The following is a 23,209-nucleotide window of genomic DNA, read 5'->3' as shown; positions in this document are numbered from 1 at the left end:
AAATGTTCATACTGTCCTACACAGAACGGTATTAAAAGTTATTCACAGTACACACACACAAACTGCACATGATCTAAGCTGCAGAAGTCACCAGGAACCTCATCACTTCCTAAATGAGAAATCTTGGAGGATAAGAAGAAAAATAAAGAGAAGGGATCCAAATTACACACCTGGTCTTTGTAACAATGTGCTAGTTTCCTAGCAATATTGTATTCTATGCTATGAGACTGAAAGTTGACAATGGCCTGCTTGAGCATGAAAAGGGGCGTTCGCCGATGGAGGCCATCGCTGCACTGAGCGGGGAGAGGACTAGAATTAGTAGGACAAGGGCTGGCAGGATCGGGTGCTAAGGGCTCTTCAGGCATTGCGTTCGCAGCCGATACCAGTCCTGGCACCGGTTGGGACTCATCCATCGCCAAATGCATAATATGCCCTATGATTGTCAGCAAGAGCTTGCAAATTTTAAGCACCATCAGGTAAGCTGACCTATAGAGAGATAAACAGAATCAGATTTAATCAAACATGCAATGACGAATAAAAGGGAAAATGAATAAAAAATTGGTCAGTTTAGAGGATGAAAAATAGTAAAGAAAACCCTTGTGCCCTAACATTAAAAATTATTCAAGTTAAAAGTCAACTCCAAGTATCTTTTTTGATTGAACATTGAGGTCCATTCCGGGTTGAAGACATAAAAAATAATAGTTTGAAAATCTATGATTTAATCAAGCTATAATTTGCAATTATAGTGGAACTTTTCAGTACATGTTTCATCCATTTAACACTGAGACAAAGACAGATTAAGTTTCTTGGGAAAGCCTTAAGAATTCCCAGAGAGGATTAGAACTGGTGATTTTTTAAAAATTCTATTACTTAGATTTTTAGCTATAATGATTTCGAATAAATCTATTGAAAACTGTTTAGTTGAACGAGTTCATTACAGCTTTGTTGGCTGGATGATACTTTCACTAAAATTCTACATAAACAGTTATCAGTTTGCTCTTTTTGTTTCCTTATTACTACAGTCTATACACGAATATTCATTCTTGATCAATTTTATTTCTGTAAGTCTATTTTGGGTGAATAGGACTATGCACAGAATACTAAGGAATGTGGGGCAAGTTAAATTTAGAGATTTTTGGATGATATGTTTCTTACAACCTCCTGAGTGAGGTGAATTTTTGAAATCAAACTATGTACTTGCCAACCTAGAGAAAATGGAGTCTGATAAGCGCATTTTTCGCGGTTAACCACATGTTATTACATGTAAAAGTAGCACTAACTCTGAGTCAAAGATGTAGAGCCTTTTGTCTTGAACTGAGATGACATGCCGTCTTACCTCCCCTGCTAGCATGAGATGAGGGAAGAGGAGATCTTTACTCAATCACCTACGCTTGTTCATTTGAAAATGCACTTGAAACTGCCGAAAAATGCACTTTTCAAGTCCGATTTTCTCAAGATTGGTATGTAGAGGGTTCTTCTTTAAAAAGTTACCTTACTCAAGAGATCATAAAGAACATTGGAACAAGAAATCTCAGAATTTAGCCGGCGAATATTCTGTGCATGATCTTTTGAAAATTTCTCATTTCATCTGTAGAGAAATTTAAAACCAACATACCTCATAGTAGATGAATCAGAGTTTGGAAGGATGTTGGTCGCTAGCATGTCTAAAAACCGTGCTGAGTCTTTGCTTCGTAGAAAATTGAACTGAAATTCGAAAGCACGGTCCGAAATTGGGTCCACAGCGGGCATTATTAAGGAATACAAAACCTGCCAACAAAAATTAGAAGAGATATCAGGATAAGAAATATCAAAGAAACTATAAAGTGAAGTAAAGATGCCTTTTACTCTTTACAATGTCCATCAGGATGTGATCCCTGATACTTTCGCTAGCACATATAAAAAGTAGTTGAAGTGTAACTACTAAATACTGCATAAAATGCTCATTAGATTACAGTAACATTAACACTACAGTCTATGACTTGAAAATTCCACAACTAAAAAGTAGAAATTGCAATTAATTAAGGTCATTTCCAGACTCATCAGTTAAAAAGACATCGAGATAATTGAATACTCGTAGCTACGAAAAATTTTACCTACATTCTGCAGGGGCTAACAGTCGGAAAAAACACTGAAAATGCCCAAAATGGTCATTTTCCGAGTAAAATCGCTTTTCCGGAAAATTGGGAGGGTGATGGAAAAAAAACGGAGGTCATATTTGGATTCAGCGCCTTAAAATGCGATAAGGATCACCTAATGTCGTCCAGGAGACGTTTTTTATTTTGGATTGTTGTACAGTATAATGAGGCACAAAACGAAAGATGGACATTAGCGGTTTTCCGCATGATTCGGACCACGGCCCCCCCTGAAAAGGGCTTCAAACCTAAGGAACAAACATTTTCACCACACTACTGAGTGTGTCTGACCTCCGAGAGTATTTTAACCCAAAAATCTCAAAATTGAAAAAAAATGGACATTAGCGGTTTTCGCACGAGCCGATTCAATTAATGGTAAGAATAGAATAATATGATTGTTTGATTTGTGAGTTCTAATTTTTGTAGACATAGAGCATGTGGGTGTAGTGGAGAATTTTTATATGATTTGGCCGGAGGAGAGAATTTTAGAGTTCTGCAGCAAAATTCCCCAACCTTCATATTTTTAATAACTTTTCAAGAACTTGTCACCCCGTTTTAGGAACTATGCGCCAATTCATACCTCTAAGTTGTACAATACTTCCGACGGTGAGTCACAGTAAAACATGTTTTCTATTGTGGGGGGAGGTAGAGAATTGTTGGTGGTGACTGCTGGTAACTGACCATCTGCAAGGTTGGAAGCACTGCTAAATAAGGCCTGAAATCACAAGAACATTTTCATGAAAAATATGTGAATGAACGGAGAAAGCACATGCTCTCACACATGCTTTCCACTTAGTAAGGTAGGTACTGTAATTCATCGCAGAGAGAAAAAAAAAAATACTGTGACTGAATCTTTGCAAAAAAATGGAATAATAAGATAAGAATCAGCACACTACTTTGGCACATCGGAGTGAAAACAAATTGGAGGGTTGAAGACCAGTTTTGGGTATATATGCTGTGGTTTCATGGATTGGATGAGTTTAGCTAGAATTAGCCTATCATCTCGCACTGCCTAATTTCCAACCATGTTCAATTTTATTCACAAGAAAACTCAACGACACGAAGCCTTGAAACTTCCAGAAAATTTCCCATAAAGTGTAAAAATTGTACTTACAGAAGGTCAAGGCAGAATCGTGCTTTGTCTTCTTGTAATAAAAATTAGATATAAAAGGTAATTAGGCAATGTCAAGTGTAGTTAGACTGATTCTAATTAATGTCATCCAATTCTTGTACTTTTCAACTATTTCTATGGTTGAAGTTAGATATTTAAAAAACAAAAAAAAAAAAAAAAAAAAAACCTTGACAGCTAATGCCTGCTTAAATGCACAGTAAAGTAGAGGGCATAGAATACCCATGGGATGGTTCATAAGAGGATCATTCTCTTCACTAGAACTTTAACGAATTAATGAGATTAAAATTTAGGAACTTTACCCAGTATTATACTGATGGCGCCAAGACGGCTGAATACACCACGTCAGCCTTTCTCTCTAATGAATTCTATAAAGTCTATTCTCTATCGGAATATAATTCTATATTTGAAGCCGAAACGTGGGCTATTCTCCAAGCTGTTGAACACAGTATTAGCCTTAATCTTTCCAATGTTGCAATTTGTACAGACTCTCATAGCGTATTAGTTAACCTGATTAATCAAAAACCGGACCTCCACCCCCTCATTGAAGAAACTAAAGAAATCCTGTTTAGATACCGAGAAAGGAATATTTGGCTGATCTGGATCCCTAGCCACTCAGGAATATTAGGTAACGAAAGAGTTGATCAATTGACTAAATCTATTCATTTAGCTCAACCAATTGATAATAAAATCTTTTTTAAACAATTGTTCCCCCTTATCTCCCAACAAAACTTTAACGATTGGAAATCTGATTGGATAGCTTGTATGTGGAAAGGCCAAAGACTAAAATCTCTTCTCCCTACTCTCTCTCGTAAACCATGGTTTTATAGACTTGACTGGAAACGCTCCCTTATTACGAATCTAATTAGACTTAGAATTGGTCATGGCCTGTACCCCACTCACTTGTTTAGAATTAACTTAACAACCTCTAATTTGTGTGAATGTGGTTCCATTGGAAACCTAGAACATATCCTTTTCCAATGTGATAAACTTAAAAATAGAAATACCCTTTTTTCTGAACTTATAAATAAATTTGAAATCTTCCCACCCTATTCAACCCTATATCTTCTTTCGGTCGGCGACCTCAATACCCTTAAATCCATAGCCCTTTTTCTAGATAAAAATGATATCCACCTCTAATCTACCAAATCTTCATTCTTACACTAATAATTTCCCTATACTTTTTTTTCACTCTCACCAACCGTCTTACCCTCTGTTTTATTCAATCTACCTTTTGTCCAAACAAATCATTCTCTCTCACACATCCAATCCCTACCGTATGTTCACTTTGTTTGTTTTCCATTACCCAGTCTCTGGTCATAGGAAGTCGCTCTGCCGGGTATCAGAGCGTGAAAATGGTGAAGGGTTCTCACCCTCTCCCTACTCAACTCCTCTTTTTTATCAACCCCTCACCTTTTTCCATGTTTTTAGTTTTTTCTTTTTCACACCCCTAAAGTCGGTATCTAGTCACCTGTAACCCACTCTCTACACTATCACACTAGTCTAAAGTTGGCTGCAGGTGCTTAGACACAAAGCCATAAAACAACAGAAAAAAAAAAGAAAAAAAAAAATTTAAAAATTCTTCTTCTCAAGAGGTTAATTATAAATAGTTATATTTTTCCCAAAATAGGGACTGTTCAGCACTGACCTGAAGTCTTTCTACAGTTGTGGTGTCCGGCGGGATTATCTTGAGCACAGCCCGGGCTGATTCTCGGAGGTGGAAGTCATTGAGCTCAGAGCCTTTGTCTGCTATGTGAAAGAAGAACTCAGCATTTTTGTGGTTCTGAGCCATCATCACACCAGGAAGATTGCTCTCAGCGTCCACATTTGGCCCATTATAGGGGTGTTGGGGTGAGCTGGTAGAACTATCAGATGAAGACTCTGGTGAACTCTGTACGTTTGGACTAATCTGCATCAACTTCACGGTTATGAACTGTAAATGGAAGAAATGTTGAAATGATCAAATGGGTTGGATAAAATTTCAACATACTATATAAATAAACAATGACTATTTTAATCCGTTTACAATGCAATGCACACACTTTAGAGTAATGGGTCAGTTTTGCCCTGGAGAAATTGGCCTGCAATGTTAACTCACAGTTTTTGGCACAAGAAAAACGATGAGCACATTGTTAATCTCATAAAAACAAGCCCCCACTGAGAAATTCAACTCCTTTTGTTAGGAACTGTTGAAAATGCTCTTGAAGGAAACTGCCACATTAGTTATACAAAAGCGATATAGCTGTAATAACTACTGACTTACTGCCAGAATACCACATTTTCAATTGTTGACATTACGTTGTAGGTTAAGTTAGCACATGACACTTGAGATATTCTGAATTAAACATTTCATGTTGATTAACGCCGCATATTCTGGCACTATAAAATCCTCAAAAAAATACTGAAAAGGATATGATTGGGCAAAGATTAGGAGAGTTCAATTTTCCTTGAATTTCTGGCAGAGCACATTTGATGCATTGTTCAATTAATTTTTCTCCCAGTTGCTGTCATATAAAACAAAGTTGATGAATTACTGTAAGCTCAATTTTTACATAAGTAATGCAATTTGTTTAAATAAAGGGCTTGACCAAGATTATGTTTATAAGAAGTTAAAATATTTTCTGTCGGCAAAAGTGACTTGAACCTATGAAAACTATTTTTGAACAAGATTCACTTCTAGAGAATTTCAACTAATCTTGTCCCCTTCCTGTTGTAAATTTCTAAGGCCACTGATAATACTGTTGAAAGAACCCCGCACAGAGCATGGGCTCAGCGGCTCTCTATGAAAGTCGATGAAACTTTAATAGATTTTTATAAAGTTCATAATTAAGGGAAAGCCAAAAAATTAGCTCATTTTTGCGAGTAGAAGCCGAGATATTTGCAATTGAATCCGGACTATTTTCTATCATGCCGCAGCATGACGGAGGAATTCCGAGTCCCCTTTCCTCTCGTTGTTCGGCGTTCTCGATCAGACCTCACGTCACTCACGTGAAGATAGGTGCTTATGTGCGCGGCCGGTGCGAATGCCGTACTCCCTCCCTCTCCCCGCATCTGTCAATTCTGTTTCAGCAACTACATTTCAGATTAAACCGGCCGGCGGCGCTGGCACGGGAGAGGTGCGAGAAGAAGGGAACTCCATATCGCACAGCCCGAACGGAGCGTCCTAATGAAAGGAGTGAGTGTAAACAATGCGACATCGTAGTTACCTGGTGGGGAGGGGGAGGTTTCCTGGCCGAAGTGTTCAAGTAAGGTAAGGTGATGTGGAGAAATTACCTCCGCCGCACAGAAAATAGTCCGGGTTCAATCGCGAATATCTCGGCTTCTACTCGTAGAAGTGAGCTAATTTTTTGGCTTTCCCTTAATTATGAACTTAATATCAATCTATTAAAGTTTCATCGACTTTCATAGAGAGCCGCTGAGCCCATGCTCTGTGCGGGGTTCTTTCCCTCATGCCTGGAAAAAAGAAGAAGTCTGCGCTTCTTGGACAACTTACCGTTTTATCCCGCACAGCCATCTGCCCCAGCACCTTCTTGTCCATCATGAGATCCCCATTGATGAAGAGCTCAAGCTTAATGTTAGATGTTAACTTGATTTTGCGGATGATCTGCCTTTTGATGGAGCCGATGGTTTCATTTGTGTGGGTTAGCATCTCCATATCATCGCCTTGCCGCACCGGATGAATAAATCGGATGACTAGAGTGATTGGTTTTCCTCTATGAGCTCTAAAGCATAAGTCAAAATAAAAAGTTGACAATTTGGCTGGGCAATGATAAGTTTAAAAATGAACTACCTTTAAGTGATGATTGTACTTCCCATGTCATATGATTTAATATTAAAAATTTAAGCCCTGATGATAAAATTCTCCTTACAAACGTCAAGAATGTTCTGATAAAATCCTGGTCAACTCACAGGAAGGAACACTAGAATTCCTTCCACCAGCATGAATTCTTAGTTTGAATACATGGTTGTTCCAGCTGTCTATGTAGAGAATGAGACATTAAATTACACTCCATTTAAATTTACTCTGTAATTACAAAATCAATATCTAATGAAGGCTACTTTGAGGAGATACACAATAATCAATCTCTCTTTTTTCAGACCTATAAAACTGAAAATTTTGTTAGTAGGAGATACTTATGAAACAATGAGTGCCCAGCATGTCTTCTTAGAGAGGTCTCTAGATAACTTCTAGCCAGGCTGAAAACAAGTGATTGAACAATCTTTTTCAAGGGAAAACTCTTTGACAAAATTAAAGAAAAACCCACAAAGAACCCCAACAAATATTTACTGCAATTTTGAATCGTAGGATAGTCTGGAGTGCCAATTCTCACCTGAACAATGGAACAATTTTCCGTTCATCATGGAACTCGCTGTCACACTCGCATATATACTCCTGAAGCACCTTCATGACTCGACTCATCTTGAGAGTCTCTCCTTGGACAAGGGCGGCGGACGCAGCATCCGTTGGCACAACCTGTTGTGTGAGGACAGCCACAGTGTCGTAGTGCGTACGCAATCGGTCCACACACTCCATAATGAAAGAATCATGAAACTCTGTTACCGAGGAGGCAAGCTTTGGGCCCAAATTCGTACAAGTTTCTTTGAGAAGCTCAATGGCTCGATTTGCAATTCCATCAGAGGACGTTGTTATTACCTTAGCAGAAACAAGCATCAAAATTATGAGATCAATATTGGCAAACAGAGAGATGACGATGTTCGAAGACTTTTAAAAGTAATTTAGGAAAACTACAAGAACTAACAATATGACTTGCATTTTTGAGAACTGTCTGTTAAAATCACTCAAAAAATGAGGTATTTAGAATAAACATACATGGTGCTTTTGCATGAAATCACACCATGCTGACGTTATGCCCAAGAGCGAACTAAAATTTTTACGTCATTGCTTTGGCCGAATAAAAGGGTCCTAAACTAGAAGTAAGGTTAATCATACAGTGAAAAAGTAAAGTGTCTCACTATTGCAGATAATTATGGGTCAATGATGTGATGTGAGAAAATATCAGTGAAAACAGTAAAAAAAAACCAAACTAATGGATTCTTTGTAATTTGTACTGATATGACAATGATCGAAAAAGTTCACTTACGCGCCACAAATAATCAGTCCCAATGAGATCCAAGTCATCCATAAGCACAGCGCGGCGTTTGATTTTGAGCTTGCCTTCCTTGATGTTCACAGCACGAAAAAATCGCTCAAAGCATTTCATACCCGATTCAGTTAACAGAACTGGATCAAGCTGGAGAATATTGCGCTCAAAGAAGTCCCGATTTACAGCAGGGTCTAGATCTGGTTCCTCGCCCATGAGCTTAGAAAACCACTTGAAACATGCTTCCCGGTCGCAAACAAAAACAGCCTCTTCAGCAAGTGAGTGCCAAATTTCCCGCGCCTGATCAGCGCACAACCACAGTTGACCATCCTGGAATAGTAAGGTAAAGAATTTAGTTCGGAGAAATCCTGGAGTCCTTAAGAATTTAAAACTTCATGCTGCCCGAAAGCTAGACATAGTCACTTAAAAGGCTCAGGTGCATAAAACAGTGAAACCACTATCTCTTGGTTGGATATTAACTAAAAATTAACTTTAAACTTTCAATTAATATTTTCTCTGAATCAGTTTACACACTAGTTAATTGCAAATATTGACTGTTGGCATAACAAAAAGTGAGAAACTAATAAGACTCATATTCTTTATCATTTGGACGTATTTCTATCAAACGGACCTAAGTGCCATAGGGTGAGGAAGGTAATGGGGGGCTTGGATTGGCGGCGGAATCGGGCGTCTGGCTTATTCCGTCCTATATTCGCAATGCTTTTTCATGGCGCTTAGGTCCGTTTGACAGAACGCGCCATCCGGGATTCTAAATTCCTCAAAAGGAACTCAAATTGGCGCTTAGTTCCGTTTGATAGAAATACGTCCATTTGTTGCAGTGAGTAATACAAAAATAATACTAAACTTTGATAAGATCTGCTTGAACTTCCACTTTGCCTTGAGAACAAACTTTTATAAATTAAAGGTTGCTTTTTAACAAGGTGGAGAAATGGTGCTGGGTCCAGTCCACACCATTTCGCAGGGAAATCAAAGCCAAGAAGTTCCAAAAATTATGATTAGAGTCAAAATTAAATTTTTTTTAACTCTAATGAGTACCAGTACAAACAGCTTGTTATATACAGTATTCGGGCCACTTCTTAGTGTTTTTTTTCTCATTGGTAGCTTTTTATAGATTTAATAGAGATTTTTATAGAGTCATTTATTACTGGAAAAAAATAAATTAATTGGGGTGGTTTAGTTTTAGCAAAACTTTCATTAACAGACTAACCTTTAGCAAAAATCTTAGAAAATTCAGTCTTTCTTGAACCTGTGCAACATGGTTGTACCGCTTGTCAGGGTAAAAAGTTTCCGGATCAGTATCTGGATGCTGTTGAACATACTTTCGCACTTTATCCATATAAGAGGTCAGACTATTTGTTACTACTATTACTAATGTATGTTCTTGCTGCAGCTTGTCTATAACTTCTTGCCTGTAAAAAATATCATGGAGAAATAGTAAATGGCCAGTGAATAAGTTGTAAGCATTGTTTAAAACTGCACGTTAAAAGTGCATTGAAGCAAAAGGTACACTCTACTACAGGTATGGACAAATGGAATTTTAGAAAGTTGTCGAAACGTGTAGATTTGACAGCGTCCAATGGTACGACTACGACGCCATATTGAAAACTTATTTACTTTCTGTTCTGAGAGTGGGTCTTGTCAATTCGTGTTATTTTTTCGTGTTCTTAATTAAGTTTTTCGTTATTTTGAGTTTTATCGATTTTATAAATTCATCTGATAGCTTATTGAAGCTACCAGATCTGCTGGAACCTCATTTTGAACTGCGCGGCAAAGACGGTAGAGCTTGCAACGTCACTCCATGGCCAATATTCTCAGCGCTGCCACTTAGGCACCCTGCTTGTCCATACCTGTAGTAGAGTGTACTTTGGCATTCAAGGGTAGGTGAATAAAAAGGAATCAAGAATAAAGTCAAGACCAGAGATAAGATTGATGAGTAGTAGTAAACATGAAGGGTGGATGGTTACGATCTAATAAAAAGACTTAAAACTCACCTATGAAAAACATTCCTTTGAGAGTGATTGATATTTGTAGTAGGCTCGTACAGACTACAAATTTCTCTAATTTGTTTCAGCGCTGGTAGAACCCAGTTGTCATTAGCTTTCAGCTCTTCAACACACTTATTTAACCAAATAGTTTTTTGAGCATCTCTCTCCTGAAAACAAAATGCATAATTACAACAAAAAAGAATTGTAATATGAACATAAAAAATTTGATTATTAACCCTTTCAATGCAACAAACGAGTTAATTTGTCTCACTGCTGTGCTGCCGCGCAACTGGATCATTGCCTTATGGCTCCTCAATAATAATGGAGTGAAACTTTTAATATATGCTATCTATTGGTGGGCATGTCACACAGCGTCAAAAGAGAGGCCGAAAATGGCTTTTGGCAAAAATGCTTCAAAGTCCCCTAAAAGATCACTGAAACTACGAGAATAAGACTATAAATATTTCAGAAACTAACCTGTGAGCAATTGTAATCCAATATTTTAACATGCGCACTCAATGCTTGATCCATAATTTCAGTTGTTAGAACATCTTCTGAATGTGCGAGATTCCAGAACAACGTGAGCACTTTCTGGGCCATAACACCCTCTTTATCGTCTTCTGCTAATCGTCTAATTAGTTCCAATAACTTTTCTCGCTGCTTCCTATTCGCAGTTGTCCAACTTGACTGCAGAGAAAAAAAAAACATCAGGCTTTATATAGAGCTACTGGAAAAAGTCTGCCATAATGAAGGATATTCCTTGATTTTCAAAATTAAACAGTGCCAAGCTGGAAAGAAGCATTGTTCTGAAGTACACAAAACTGCACCTACAATTACGGCACATTTAAGGAGTGGACAAATATAAAAAAAATTTCAAATCGTAAAGTTTGCACATTTTCTCCGATATTCATTTTAAACTCAAGCTTACTCAATTTAGTTTTTAAAACTTTTAAAAGGCTTTTAAAAGATACTACACTTTTAGAAATCTTTAGCTATAAAGTTTCATCTTTTGGTGGATCAAAAACCATCCAATGAAAGATGACTGTCAGAGATGGAAGATCAAAAATAATAATGGAACAATTTTCCCCCTCAAAAAAAATGGGGAAAACCCCTTCCAGATTTTGACAGGGGAGATTACACAATTTTTTAATTTTATAATAACATTCCTCTGGAAATAATAGCTTTTGCTGTAGCATTTGGACAACACTCCAAAACACGAACATCAAAAATGCCATTTGCTCCTTCCTTCAGCACTCTCAGGAACCCTTGAAAATTTTTAAAGGCTAGTGGTTGTATCTTGTGTTCAGGACTTCCTTTCGCTGATTGATTTCAAACTAGAGCACATTACATTTTGCCAATTCCTTCTTACAATTGTAAATATTGCTAATCTTAACTTATTCCATTTTACTAGAAATGATAAAAAAAAGAGGAAATAATGAAACTCATGTTTCCATAAGGCCTCACCTGAAATCTTTCGAATAAATGATCCAATTGCTCTGAAGAAAAATCCCAGGCTAGTTTAGCAAATAGATCATGGACATTTTTGACGATTGCTTCATGTTTCCCTACTTGTGCTGCCCAAATTGCATCGAGGTCTTGAATTGTCAGCGCTTTTTCTTTGATTATAAACCGTAGGATTTTTTCTAATTTCTCAACGTACTGCGGCTGATGCATTGAGTCAGCCAGAACTATTTCCAACACATTGTTCTCTTTGATCCATTTCTGTAACAAAAAGAAGTTCAATTGTTGATTCAGTTTGTGGAAGTTATTGCCTATGCATACTGATAGCGAAAAAACCTATGTTTTCCTTTACTTAAATTTTTATCGTGGAAGTACATAAAATGAACATTTAAACACTCTCATAATTTACAGGTTTCCTCCATTCTTCCATTTGAAACATCTAAGCAATTGAAAATATATGACACAAGCTCAGATAAAACACTGAAGAAGTCAATCATACAACTTCGAGAAAAAATTGTAAAATCTAATAAATATGGAAGAACAATAAGTGAACGGTTAAAATATCACACTGTATTCCGATTTATCGATCATATTCTTGAGACCTCCAGTAAAAGGAGCTGAGGATTTTTGTTTTAAGTTTTGACTATACAAACATTTTTTACACCGAAAAAGGGAAATTTTTCATCTCGTTGGACAATTCTTTCTTAAACTTTCCTTGATTGACTGTTATTGGTTTTTTGATCCAATTGATTTCTAGAAGTAAAGGAGGATTTTGAAAGACTTTAATGAAACCTTTTTTTACATATGTAGTACAATCTTCGTGAATACTAAAAAATGCTTTTGCAAAAAATGTACAGAAAATACTTTACAGGCAAAATTTTGGACTTTAGTGCTTAAAAAAATTAATAAAAAATAAACTTTCATGAAAGAAAAACTGAAAATAACTTACAGCCATTCTTTCCGGAGTAAGCCACTCTTCTCCTTGGTCTAGGGCATGTCTATGCGAGTAATATGAAACACTAGAAATCACTTTGTTTACTTCATTTAAAGCGTTCATTTTCCCATTAAACGAAGAGATTTGTAACAATCTGAAAAATTATTTGCAAAGTAAAGTATTAGCATGAAATTAGGTCAAGAGGCACACACAGTCACACAATTATTCGCAATTCATGGTATTATGAGGTGAATGTGATACTGGTATTATGAGGCCCATAATGATCATATAAATTGTCCAATGAAAGAAATCTCTTTTCAAGGACTACAGGTGACAAAAAATCTGGAAAAAACAACGGGTGTCGATTGCTTTCAAGAGGGTTTTTTTTTTTTTTTCAGAGCAGTTTAAGGGGAAGACATACTTGTTTTCTCCAGATTCTACGGAATGGATTTTAATTTCGGTGAGTTGTCTCCCTCTTTCATGTTACATCTAGAAATTTCAAGATTATATCAAATATTTACACCACAACATATCAGTTATTCTAAAGGAAAATAAGAGAAAAAATATGGGTATTAGTACCTTAAAATCATTTTCAGACGGAAAATTTCCAACTGTTTTCCAGTTTCACCTTGACCAGGCACTCTAGAGACGAGTAATTTACACGCTTTGATGATTGACGAAATGGCATCGTTCTTTGATTCGTTTTTTGCTTCCTTTTTCAGTTCTTCATCGGTTAGGTTGTTTAGGAGTTCCGGTATCATTTCCTGAGCAAATGACCAGGTGAAGTAAGACACAACAGCAGATACGAGCAATAAAAGCTTACAAGCAAAATCACACCAAATGTTCGAAAATTTATCAGTGTGCTATAAAAATTGTTCACCAATATCCAAACTTAGCTCTACATACCCTCACTGTTAAGCATCAGCATTTCTTGTTGAAAATGGCAGCAGATAGAGAAGAGATCCAAATGTCCTGATTTGAACAAAACTATACTGCTGTCATTGAACAGCTTCTAAAATTTTGGGATACCATTAACCCTTTGCCCCATGAGCTAGGAATTAGCCGACCGCACTCACACCCTAGGTTAGGAATTTGTCTACATAATTTCAACGTGAACAAACTGGTAATAGTGATAAGCGACGGGGGCGCAGCCTGTCAGAAACCATCTCAACTGGTAGTTCATTTTATTACCAACAGATAGCACTACCCATGTGCCTTTCTACGATCATTGACGCAAAGCACCTGACAGAGCGGCAAATATGATATAGGTTACAAGACGGATTACTCGTCCGTAGGGGCTCAGTGCTGCTTTTCAATGACGAGTATTCTCATCCCTAGGAGGCAAAGGGTTAAACATTAATTAACTTTAGCCTGTAACACATGCTGTTAAAACATACTGCAAAAAATTAAAATTAAGTTAACTGACAAGAGATACTTACAACAATTGGCATTAGGTACTTTTCGATGGTCTGAACAGTCAAAAGCTCATAGCAGAGGCCAAATGGTCTAATTAGAGCGTATATCACAGGTACGGTTAGATTCTTTCGCGATTGAAACCTATCTAAAAGTATTTGAAAACCATTTAAACTTCCAAACCTGAAAAGAAAGAGGAATATTTGGTTAAATTAGAGTCTTCAAAAAGAGTTAGTAAGTATTCAAGTTCCAACACTTTATTAGAACTAAACCTAACAATGGGAGGTCCAATCAAAGGTAATTGAAGGCGAGCAAAGGTAAGAATCAGAAAAGCCAAGAAAATAAGAAACACAGATTGGTGATTGAGGAGATCTCTTTATTCTTTGCCAGCCAAGGGAGAAAAGATAGATTTATGTCCATATATTCCTGTGTTTATCAGCCCAAAAGAAACAAAATTCTTCTGAATAATGACAGCATGTGGCACAAATTTGCGTCATCTGAAATCCAACACAGCATTACTAACGTATCTTCACAGAAAAGCCCTCTAAAAACTAAAAATTCACTTTTTGGCTCTGATTTTCTCAAAACTGAGACGCAGAAAAGTTGATTTGTAAAACAATATTCTGCCGAAACCAATTCCTTTGGTTATATGAGCAGGGTCCTATGCAGATTTCACTAGATTCTTGAACTAGGGAATTAGACAATTAAGGAGGATGCGTTAGACCTAGACAGAGATTACAAGAATGAGGAAAATTTGTGAAATTTAGAATGCAGCTGTCATCGAGTAGAAAATGCATTTCAATTTCTGCTATTATTAGAATATCTTCTAATACTTTGAGCGACTTATTTTTCTAGATCCAGTTGTTTGTGTTATGAGGCTTTAATTTCTTTGATGATAGAAACTTACTTGTTTATAAGATCTATTAACCAGCCACGAGCATTCCGAAAGTCTGGACCAGGCTTCGCAAAAATTTCTTCGTCTGGACTATCAAGAGGAACTTTTTCCGAAGACCTTGATGCATTGAAAGAGTGAAATCTAGAAGAAAAAAAGCAAAATTTAAGCAAAACAATACCGAAACTGTTTCAATTAATTGATTTTATTAGTTTCACTAGCTATTCGAGGCGCGCTTGAGAAAAGTTACCTAGAAAAATCCAGTAAACTAGGAGATCCACTGAATCAAGCGTATACTGTAGTGCTCGAGAACATCCACTAGGGTGAAAACTGAAAGCAGAGTGAATTTGAACTATGATTCTTTGGATTCATTCCACAGGAGCGAAATGTGTTCATGAGAAACTAAAGTGCTTTGTCCACAAATGGTATAACTCAAATTTAGAATATTTTCCGAAGGAAATACAATAGTTCACAGTTGAAACTGTGGAGTAATTTTTTTGTCCTTTAATTATACCACGGATGATTCTGAGGAGACCCAGGTATCTTAGCAAAGAAAAATTACAGACTTGTTAAAAAAGATATAAAAGTTGTAAAATTATACTGCCTCTAACAGGCACATCAATTAAAATTACAAAAGAACTTAGGGTTGATTACTCAATAGCACTTCATTGGAAGATCTTTCAAAATTGCTGATTTTTTTTGTCACTGACAAGATTCTTAAAGATCATTAATATCAACTTGGGTCTTAGTCCTTAACTACTATTCCAAGAATTTCTACACAACTACCCTCATACTTACTTGTTACTGGGGTTGAAGACCATAGCTAAAAGGTCAAGCAAGGGGAACCAGTCTTGGTTGAGCTTAAGTACTATTAGTTCGATTAAACGCTCGCAGTTCTTGTAGATGCAATGCTGAATGTTAAACTTCCAACTGTTGACTGCATCATCCGTCAATATCTTCGTAAATGATATAGTCAAACCCTCCCGAAAAAATCTTTGACATGCTTCACTTTTCACATCTTGACCTGTAAAAATAAACACTTTCATGAGTTGCTTGACTTAGGATAAAATTTTGACTTCTTGAGACTCAAATTATGGAAAAAGACACTCAAAAGTTGTCAAAAAGGTGCCACTAAGATGAAGTCTTTTGTATTTCTTTTTAAAAAAATTTCACATTTAATTGAAAATTCCCTCCTTATGTTCACTCCATTTTACTCACTACGCTCAATTGCTTAATTCAAGCCACACGGGAAAAAAAAATTGCTGATTCAACAATTCAATTGCTAAAAACAGTGAGTGCAATGTTTCAACACAGATTTTACAACAAAAAAATGCTACTTTAACCACATTGTAAACTAATTTAACCGCGGGGGTGGTTAAAGTCGCATTTTTTTGTTGTAAAATCTGCGTTGAAACATTGCACTCACTGTTTTTAGCAATTGAATTGTTGAATCAGCAATTTTTTTTTTTTCCGTGCAAAGTAGAGGATCATGGCAGGTAACAGGGACACCTTAACATCCTGGGGGACAAGAAGCTTAAAGAAGCCAGCCATCTTGTTGTTAAATCATGTTGGTTGTAAAAATGTAAAAATCACGGTTTTCCTTTGAAAAGATGGCCTTAAGCTACCAATGTCACCTCTCCTCTTTGGGGAATTGGTTGGTCTCCTCTTTTAGTACGTTTAGTTGCGTAACACATTGACTGCAACAGTGTTTTAGGTACTTATTAGACCCGGCATCACAGCTTTTTTTAAATTATCTTGAAAAAAAAAAAAACAAAAAAAAGACAGACAAACATTTAGTAGTGCATTCTCTAGCTAATGCCAGGCCGATCATGAGCCATAAGCCATATACGCATCTCAGTCAGCGTGGCCTCGACAGAGCCCGTCAAGGCCGGTTGATACGACTGGCGTGGTAGTTGACATGGTAAAGTTCCATTCAGTGTGACAGGTCAGTGATTCAGGGCCTGAATTTTTCTACAAAATCATCTCATGTTCTTGAGTTCTTCCATTCTTTTTCTTCGACAAGTCACTGATTCATTTCTTTTCCAGGGAAAATACTAGGTAGGAGTCAAGATGTTACTATGGAATTCCCAAACTTTTCCCAACTGCCATAAATTCCCTGCCTTACCCAATTTTCCAGACTGTTCGGAACCCTAATAGTATACTTTTTCTCTTACCTGATCGACACAAATTAATGGCTGCCTCTATCAAACACTCCAGTTCCTGATCAGGAAGAACAGGGACAATCCAGCGAGGAGATGATATTTTCTCATCAAGGGACTGGAGCTTATCATATGGGAAATCCACTTCATGGCACGAACATGAAGCATCATTACAGTTTTGGTTGAATGCTGGGTTGGGCGGCTCTGCTTCAGGCCCTAGTGGGGGAGCTGTTCCACCCACTGTTTTTGCACCTGGCAGCGGGGGATACCGGTCCCGCAACCACTCTTGGTAATCCTATAACAATTTAAATGAAAGTCATTCAAAGTATTTTCATACATCTTCAGGAGTGCCAAAAAAAATTCATGAAATTAAGTGGTGTGTAAAATGAATTTTGAAATTTTTTTAAAAAAAAACCTTCAATGCAGAACAACAGCTTTGCTGTGAAATGCCTCTCTAAGAGTGTGCAAATATCTAATATTATATTTAAAAGAGTTCTCCAGTGTTCAGTGACACTTTTTAACGGGTGTTCAATTATTTGATCACATATTTTAGAGATGAGGGAGGTAGCTAGTCATGAGATGAGTGGGATTTTTTTGATACCACATACTTATTGAGCTGCCGCTTTTGAAATACTTGGTGAGGGTGAATTTTAAAGGTATTTTAAGTTGACAGATGAAGTCATGCTGATGGTACTAATTCACTTCACAATTGATCAGTGTAATCAACATGAATCTGTTTGGCACAAGCAACTCTAGCTTACATTTTGTACTTCATTTTTTCCATTGTACTCAGCATTCTCTCATACAATAACATTTCAGAGTCAAACCGTAAAAATGACAGAAGAAAGATGTTTTGAGTTACCTCTCCTCGATTGCGATTGACAGAGGGTGGGATGCACACAACAGAGGGTGGGATGCACACACCCGGCTGCTGTTCAAGGGAACAAGATGTTTGTCTGGCAACACGTTGAACTCGAGCTCGATCGCGAATCTGTGCAAGCGAGAGGCGGAGAGGGCCTGGTACCGGCTGCGATGGGTCTGCAGCAGGTGGCTGCGTTTGTGGGTGCTCTGGTTGTTGCTGTGTTGGGAGCTCGGGGGTATTTTGTTGGATCTGCTGCATTTGTTGGTTCTGAGGGAGCTGAGGCGGTACAAGAGGCTGCGTCTGAGGTAATTGCTGCTGCCCAGGAGACTGTATCAGTAAAAATAAAAGGGTTTGGTATGAGTAAAATGATAATGGTCTAGAAAGAATACTTTGCCTCCGATACTGCCTAACTCAGAAATTCAAAAATTAACTCAGGACTTTTAATAGCTTACAGCTGAAGTATCATCCTTCTACCTGTTAGTCTCTCTTAAGTAGCTGATGAACATGTTTTGATAGAGTTTCTTTTGTGTCCTGGTATCATGGTATCTCTTCAGTATAAAACTTTGCTGCAGGGGTGACATGAAATAACCTTTTTGAAGGTCCCGAACTATTTTTGTCAAAAATCGAAAACGTACCTAGTACTTTTTGCATTCCTTTCATTTCAATGAATATAAAGAAACATTTAACACGTTAGAATCTTAGGAGGTTGTTAGCTTTTTAACTTCACTGAAAAGCTAGATCTGCATGGACGATATGATTTAATATACGTGCTACAGCAAAGATTAAGATCTCATCAGAGGCAAGTTTTCTGCATTCTGGAGATCTAAAAATATGATGTGACATGATTGGAGAGTCTTACTTGATTAGTGGAGTTCTCAGCTGTTTCAGCCGGGAATCCTTGTCCTCTGGTGGCAATTGTCATGGCTATTTGCTTTTTAGATATTCTATTTACATGACACACGTCCTGTGATTTGATTGACTGATGCTGTTTCTAAACAAGTTTGATATCTTATTTCCATCAAAGGAAACGCACCAAGATTGTAATCAGCCAACCAATATATTTGTATAGATACAAACGGGTTGATCAATAATGAATGTCAAAGCTGGTTATGTTCGAGCAAATAGACAACTAAGTCAACCTGGAAAATAAAAGAGACAATAAAAAAATTAGAATTTATCTCAAAAGTCAACTTGTTGGTACATCATTAAAACTGATATTTTGAATTACACCCCTTGCTGCGGCGTAAGTTGTAAATACAATTCTGCGATTGAAAATGATTGGGAATAAACTTTGATGACTGCAAATACTTATAAAGTATTTTAGATATCAGTAAATATTCCACTTCTTGTTTTGTCTTCCCCCAACAGCTGATAGTTCACAGTGATCATAGTGCCGCTTCCATGCGCACATTCCTGGACATCCTGAGAGATTGCAGTGGCAGAAGAAAATTCAAGCCTTACAATAATATAATTAACAGACTTGAAGTTTCTTCCGCCACAGCGATTACTTATAAAAAAATTTACTCTAACAAATTTACCATATAAAAAATTTTGATTTATCCTTTCTATTAATTGAGTACGGGGTTTTTCCTGACCTTTTGAGCACAATGAGCTATAGAAATTAAACTTTCATTGTGCAAATTTCAAGAAATGCAGATCTGAAAAGTGATTTTTTTTTTTTTTTTTTTTGCATTAGAATACTTGTACTTTCTTTCAGATATATAGCACTGCTGTTGAGTTTGATATGAGGAGCTTTTACTTGTGTAGCAGTTGATGATTTTTCCGTCCCATCTTCTCCTCAATCACCGACATTCCTATAAGGTAGAGGTGTCGTCAGATAAGTTCACATTTGTTCACTTTTGATTTGCCGGCGCAGACAACGAATGTACGCCTCTGCACAAAGCGCTGTTTGCTACTAAGTACTAACAGCCTTAAAAACAACTGTCTCGTGATCATGTCATAAAAAACCTTCTTATCAGTAACGATCCACAACTATTAGGTGGTTGTGATCTCTGTGTGGCTAAAAATTAAAACGTTAAAAGGTTTGAAAGTATTATAAAACCTATCCAAGCTTGTGCTTTTGTTTCTGTGAGAGTCAGATATTTTCATGTGGATAGTAGTGACGCGAAAATGCCTGCAAATCGAAAGTAAACAAATGTAAACTTATCCGACGACACCCCTAATAACTGTAAAAATGCTGAAGAATTCACTTGACAGTCCTGCTTTGTCTTACAGGGTGTCAGAGGAACATGCCATACCATCATTGGTATGACCTATCAATGAAATACGATGGACCAGCTTCAACTTCAAGTCTACAGCATTTCACATTTGAACTTATCTGACACACAGTTGTGATAACTTATTGTTCTCGCCCATCCCAACAGCTCATAAAAGTGAGTTTGAGGCTATGCATATATGAAAGCTCTTGCTTGAAGAAGAAAAAGTAAGTGATGCTTTCATTGGAAAATCAAGATAGCAGAAGCAGAGAAAACTGAATGTGAGGTATAATTTGGACACAAAAGAGCATGACATCAAGAATAAAGTCAATAAGTCTACATACTGAAATACAGCAAAACTTTGCCGAAAAAAAGAAACTAACAACTAGACAATGTTAAGCAAGAGTGATCTATCAACGAATAAAGTTATGAAAAACCACTGAACGTTTGAGCTCTCCATTGATTTTCTTTTATTTATTTTTTTTTTTTTTTGGTAGGTTCTTTCTGAAAACTGTCCCTAGATAGTTATTCTACAAAACAATGTACAATTGAAAGAATACATATCTAAGCAACACTATATCTGAATGAGAAGAGGTCAAGGAAGAAGTTAATAAAATAGAAATAATTAGTACCAATTTAAGTGAAAATGACTTAACAATTAACATTCCTATAAACAGTGAGAGTGTTACTTAGATACAATACAACTAGATAACCGTACCTAAATAGAAAATTATTGTATTTTAAGATGGAGTAAGAGTGGAGATGATTGGAGAATTTATTAGCAGGTATGTATTAATTTTGTAGAAACATCAGCGATTACCGATACTTGAATTGGTTCTTAGACATACTTATTTACACATTGTTATTGGCAATTGTAGCACAATCTGACAGAAAAAGTTAAACCTATTGGAGACAATTTTGGTTTAGTCGGAGATTGATTGGTGCATCAGATACTTTTGAAAAAAATATGATTCATCGCTCTTAAGTTTGGAACATGTCACATTGAATGCAATTAAAAATGTTTTGCAGCTTAGACAAATTCAAATCATACATAATCCTACATGATAAATCCTTGAAAACATTCTACCTTCTGAATATAAAAGAGTAATGTCATGGTAAAATAGTATTTGGTGCGTATAAATTCAATGAAATGTAGCGAACGTCCAAATGAGGGATGAGAGAAAAATCATCAGACGAGGGGAATTATTCAGATCAGGCGATCAGTTCACAAATTGGTAAACATAGAATTCCATGTAAATCTATGCCACCTGAATCGTTGAGTGATGTGACAAAGAAAGGAAGAAGTGTGTTGGGGTTGACGTAAAGGGATTAAAAACTTTCAGTCCTTGCGAGAGACAAGTGGCTCTCAGTGGTGTCAGTGCTTCCTTCTGAGAAAAGTTGATAGACCTTACAAAACGCAAGGATATGAATGCCAGTCCCTAATGCCAATTCTAGGGGGGGATGCAAATGGATTCTGAACGGCAGAGCAATGATAAAAAGTCATGAAAAGTGATAAAAACGAGATGAGAACAAAAGAATGAAGGCAATCCTGAAATGTAGTAGGTAGACAAAAACACACGAAATCGGAGATAACAGAGGAATAGCTACTGAAAAACTTGTCGAGTTATACTAACTTAGATTTGCTGAAGGCGAAAGGATCAGTAAATGTGAGGTAAATAGCAGCATTCACGAAGAAATAAACAAATTCACTCGTAGAAAACTGAACACAAGGGGAATTAACCTAAACTTGACGAGCAAAATGGCGATCGGTGAGATACTGACTTAGGCTCAAGATCAATTGGAAAAATACCTACAAAATGATGCTAGAACGGCGATCTATTCGACACGAAAATTAAAATAATCATAGCGTAAATAATTACGCATGGAATCATTCTTACCGTGGACAGTTCGGAGAGGTGTGATAACTAGAATCATGTCAGGCCCCTCAAACTCGGGGATATTCGGTTTGTGTTGTGTACTTGTGTATGCCGGTGGCAGAGCGAGAGCGGAAGGGCCTTGCCTTGAAAATAAACCCACCCCCACGTAGATGAATCAAGTTTCACTGAGGTCTGCAGAAACTTCAAAATAATTTATTATGTTTCTAACTTACGCGCGATACTAGGAGTAGCGAGAACGGAAAATGTGTGCGTCAAATTTCCCGGAATTGTACTGTCATAGAATATTCTATGTTGGAAACCAATCAGCTGTGCCTGAACTTCCGGGGGGTGATTTTGAAAAACTGGGGGGAAACACGGGACACAAGGGGCGCACCGCACCAATTGTTTTCCTACCGCTGTAATTGATGATTGGACCCTCATGTCATCTCACGGTATATCATAAGGACTACTGAGAATTTATTTAAATGGCAATCACACAATCTTAAAAGTCTCAAGTTCAGAAAACCATTCCCAGAGATATGCTTTTTTACCGCGCAGCATTCGAAGTGAAATTTACAGGGAAAGAATAATATAAAGTAGGATACAAGTTCTTTTATAGTTATGTTTTGCAAAATATATAATTGGAATTCCCCTAAAAGTCATCGCTCAAATGTAAATGCAAAAAAAGATCAAAATAACGAAAACTGGGCGGGCCCCTTTTTTGGACATCGGCGGAAGTAAACCCAAGCGGAGCGAGGCCTCTTCACCAATGTTATTAGTAGGTCTCATTAGGTCATCATTAGGTTAAAAATGCGCTAATTTTTGTCTGCTACGGCTGCAACGTAAAATCGCTTATTATATCATGCATTATTGGGTCTAGACTCATACATAAACCAATGCACAAGTACTTGTGTAAAGGGGCTAAAAAACCTACTCCGAGAGGAGGGGTGGGGTGCTGATTTTTTTCACGGAATATTGTTGAAACTTTTAACACTCACCAAAATCGCGGATGGTTGTAACTCTAAA

General features: G+C 37.1%; 1 protein-coding gene across 2 annotated transcripts in view; it reads right to left on the bottom strand.

The window, feature by feature from the left end:
- faf (ubiquitin carboxyl-terminal hydrolase-like faf) overlaps positions 1 to 22,507 on the bottom strand; it is a 44,599-nt gene extending 22,092 nt beyond the window's left edge. Inside the window, exons 1-20 of one of the 2 annotated variants that reach the window (XM_019056174.2) lie at positions 22,205 to 22,507; positions 18,950 to 19,229; positions 18,091 to 18,417; positions 17,244 to 17,523; positions 15,868 to 16,093; positions 15,085 to 15,213; positions 14,204 to 14,360; positions 13,344 to 13,528; positions 12,780 to 12,918; positions 11,834 to 12,091; positions 10,847 to 11,056; positions 10,376 to 10,536; positions 9,592 to 9,793; positions 8,364 to 8,693; positions 7,593 to 7,915; positions 6,755 to 6,983; positions 4,910 to 5,194; positions 2,713 to 2,847; positions 1,616 to 1,767; positions 171 to 486 (exon numbers count right to left, since the gene is read on the bottom strand). In XM_019056174.2, coding sequence (XP_018911719.2) covers positions 171 to 486; positions 1,616 to 1,767; positions 2,713 to 2,847; positions 4,910 to 5,194; positions 6,755 to 6,983; positions 7,593 to 7,915; positions 8,364 to 8,693; positions 9,592 to 9,793; positions 10,376 to 10,536; positions 10,847 to 11,056; positions 11,834 to 12,091; positions 12,780 to 12,918; positions 13,344 to 13,528; positions 14,204 to 14,360; positions 15,085 to 15,213; positions 15,868 to 16,093; positions 17,244 to 17,523; positions 18,091 to 18,417; positions 18,950 to 19,012 — 4,107 coding nt within the window. In that variant the 5' untranslated portion in view covers positions 19,013 to 19,229; positions 22,205 to 22,507. Of the gene's footprint in view, positions 1 to 170; positions 487 to 1,615; positions 1,768 to 2,712; positions 2,848 to 4,909; positions 5,195 to 6,754; positions 6,984 to 7,592; positions 7,916 to 8,363; positions 8,694 to 9,591; positions 9,794 to 10,375; positions 10,537 to 10,846; positions 11,057 to 11,833; positions 12,092 to 12,779; positions 12,919 to 13,343; positions 13,529 to 14,203; positions 14,361 to 15,084; positions 15,214 to 15,867; positions 16,094 to 17,243; positions 17,524 to 18,090; positions 18,418 to 18,949; positions 19,230 to 21,940; positions 22,173 to 22,204 lie in introns of those variants that run through there. The other variant, XM_019056175.2, reaches the window with a different exon arrangement.
- Positions 22,508 to 23,209: the final 702 nt, after the last annotated feature.

The sequence above is a fragment of the Bemisia tabaci genome, chromosome 3 (assembly GCF_918797505.1).
Source record: "Bemisia tabaci chromosome 3, PGI_BMITA_v3".
NCBI classification, from domain to species: domain Eukaryota; kingdom Metazoa; phylum Arthropoda; class Insecta; order Hemiptera; family Aleyrodidae; genus Bemisia; species Bemisia tabaci.
This window is presented reverse-complemented; position numbering and strand designations above follow the sequence as displayed.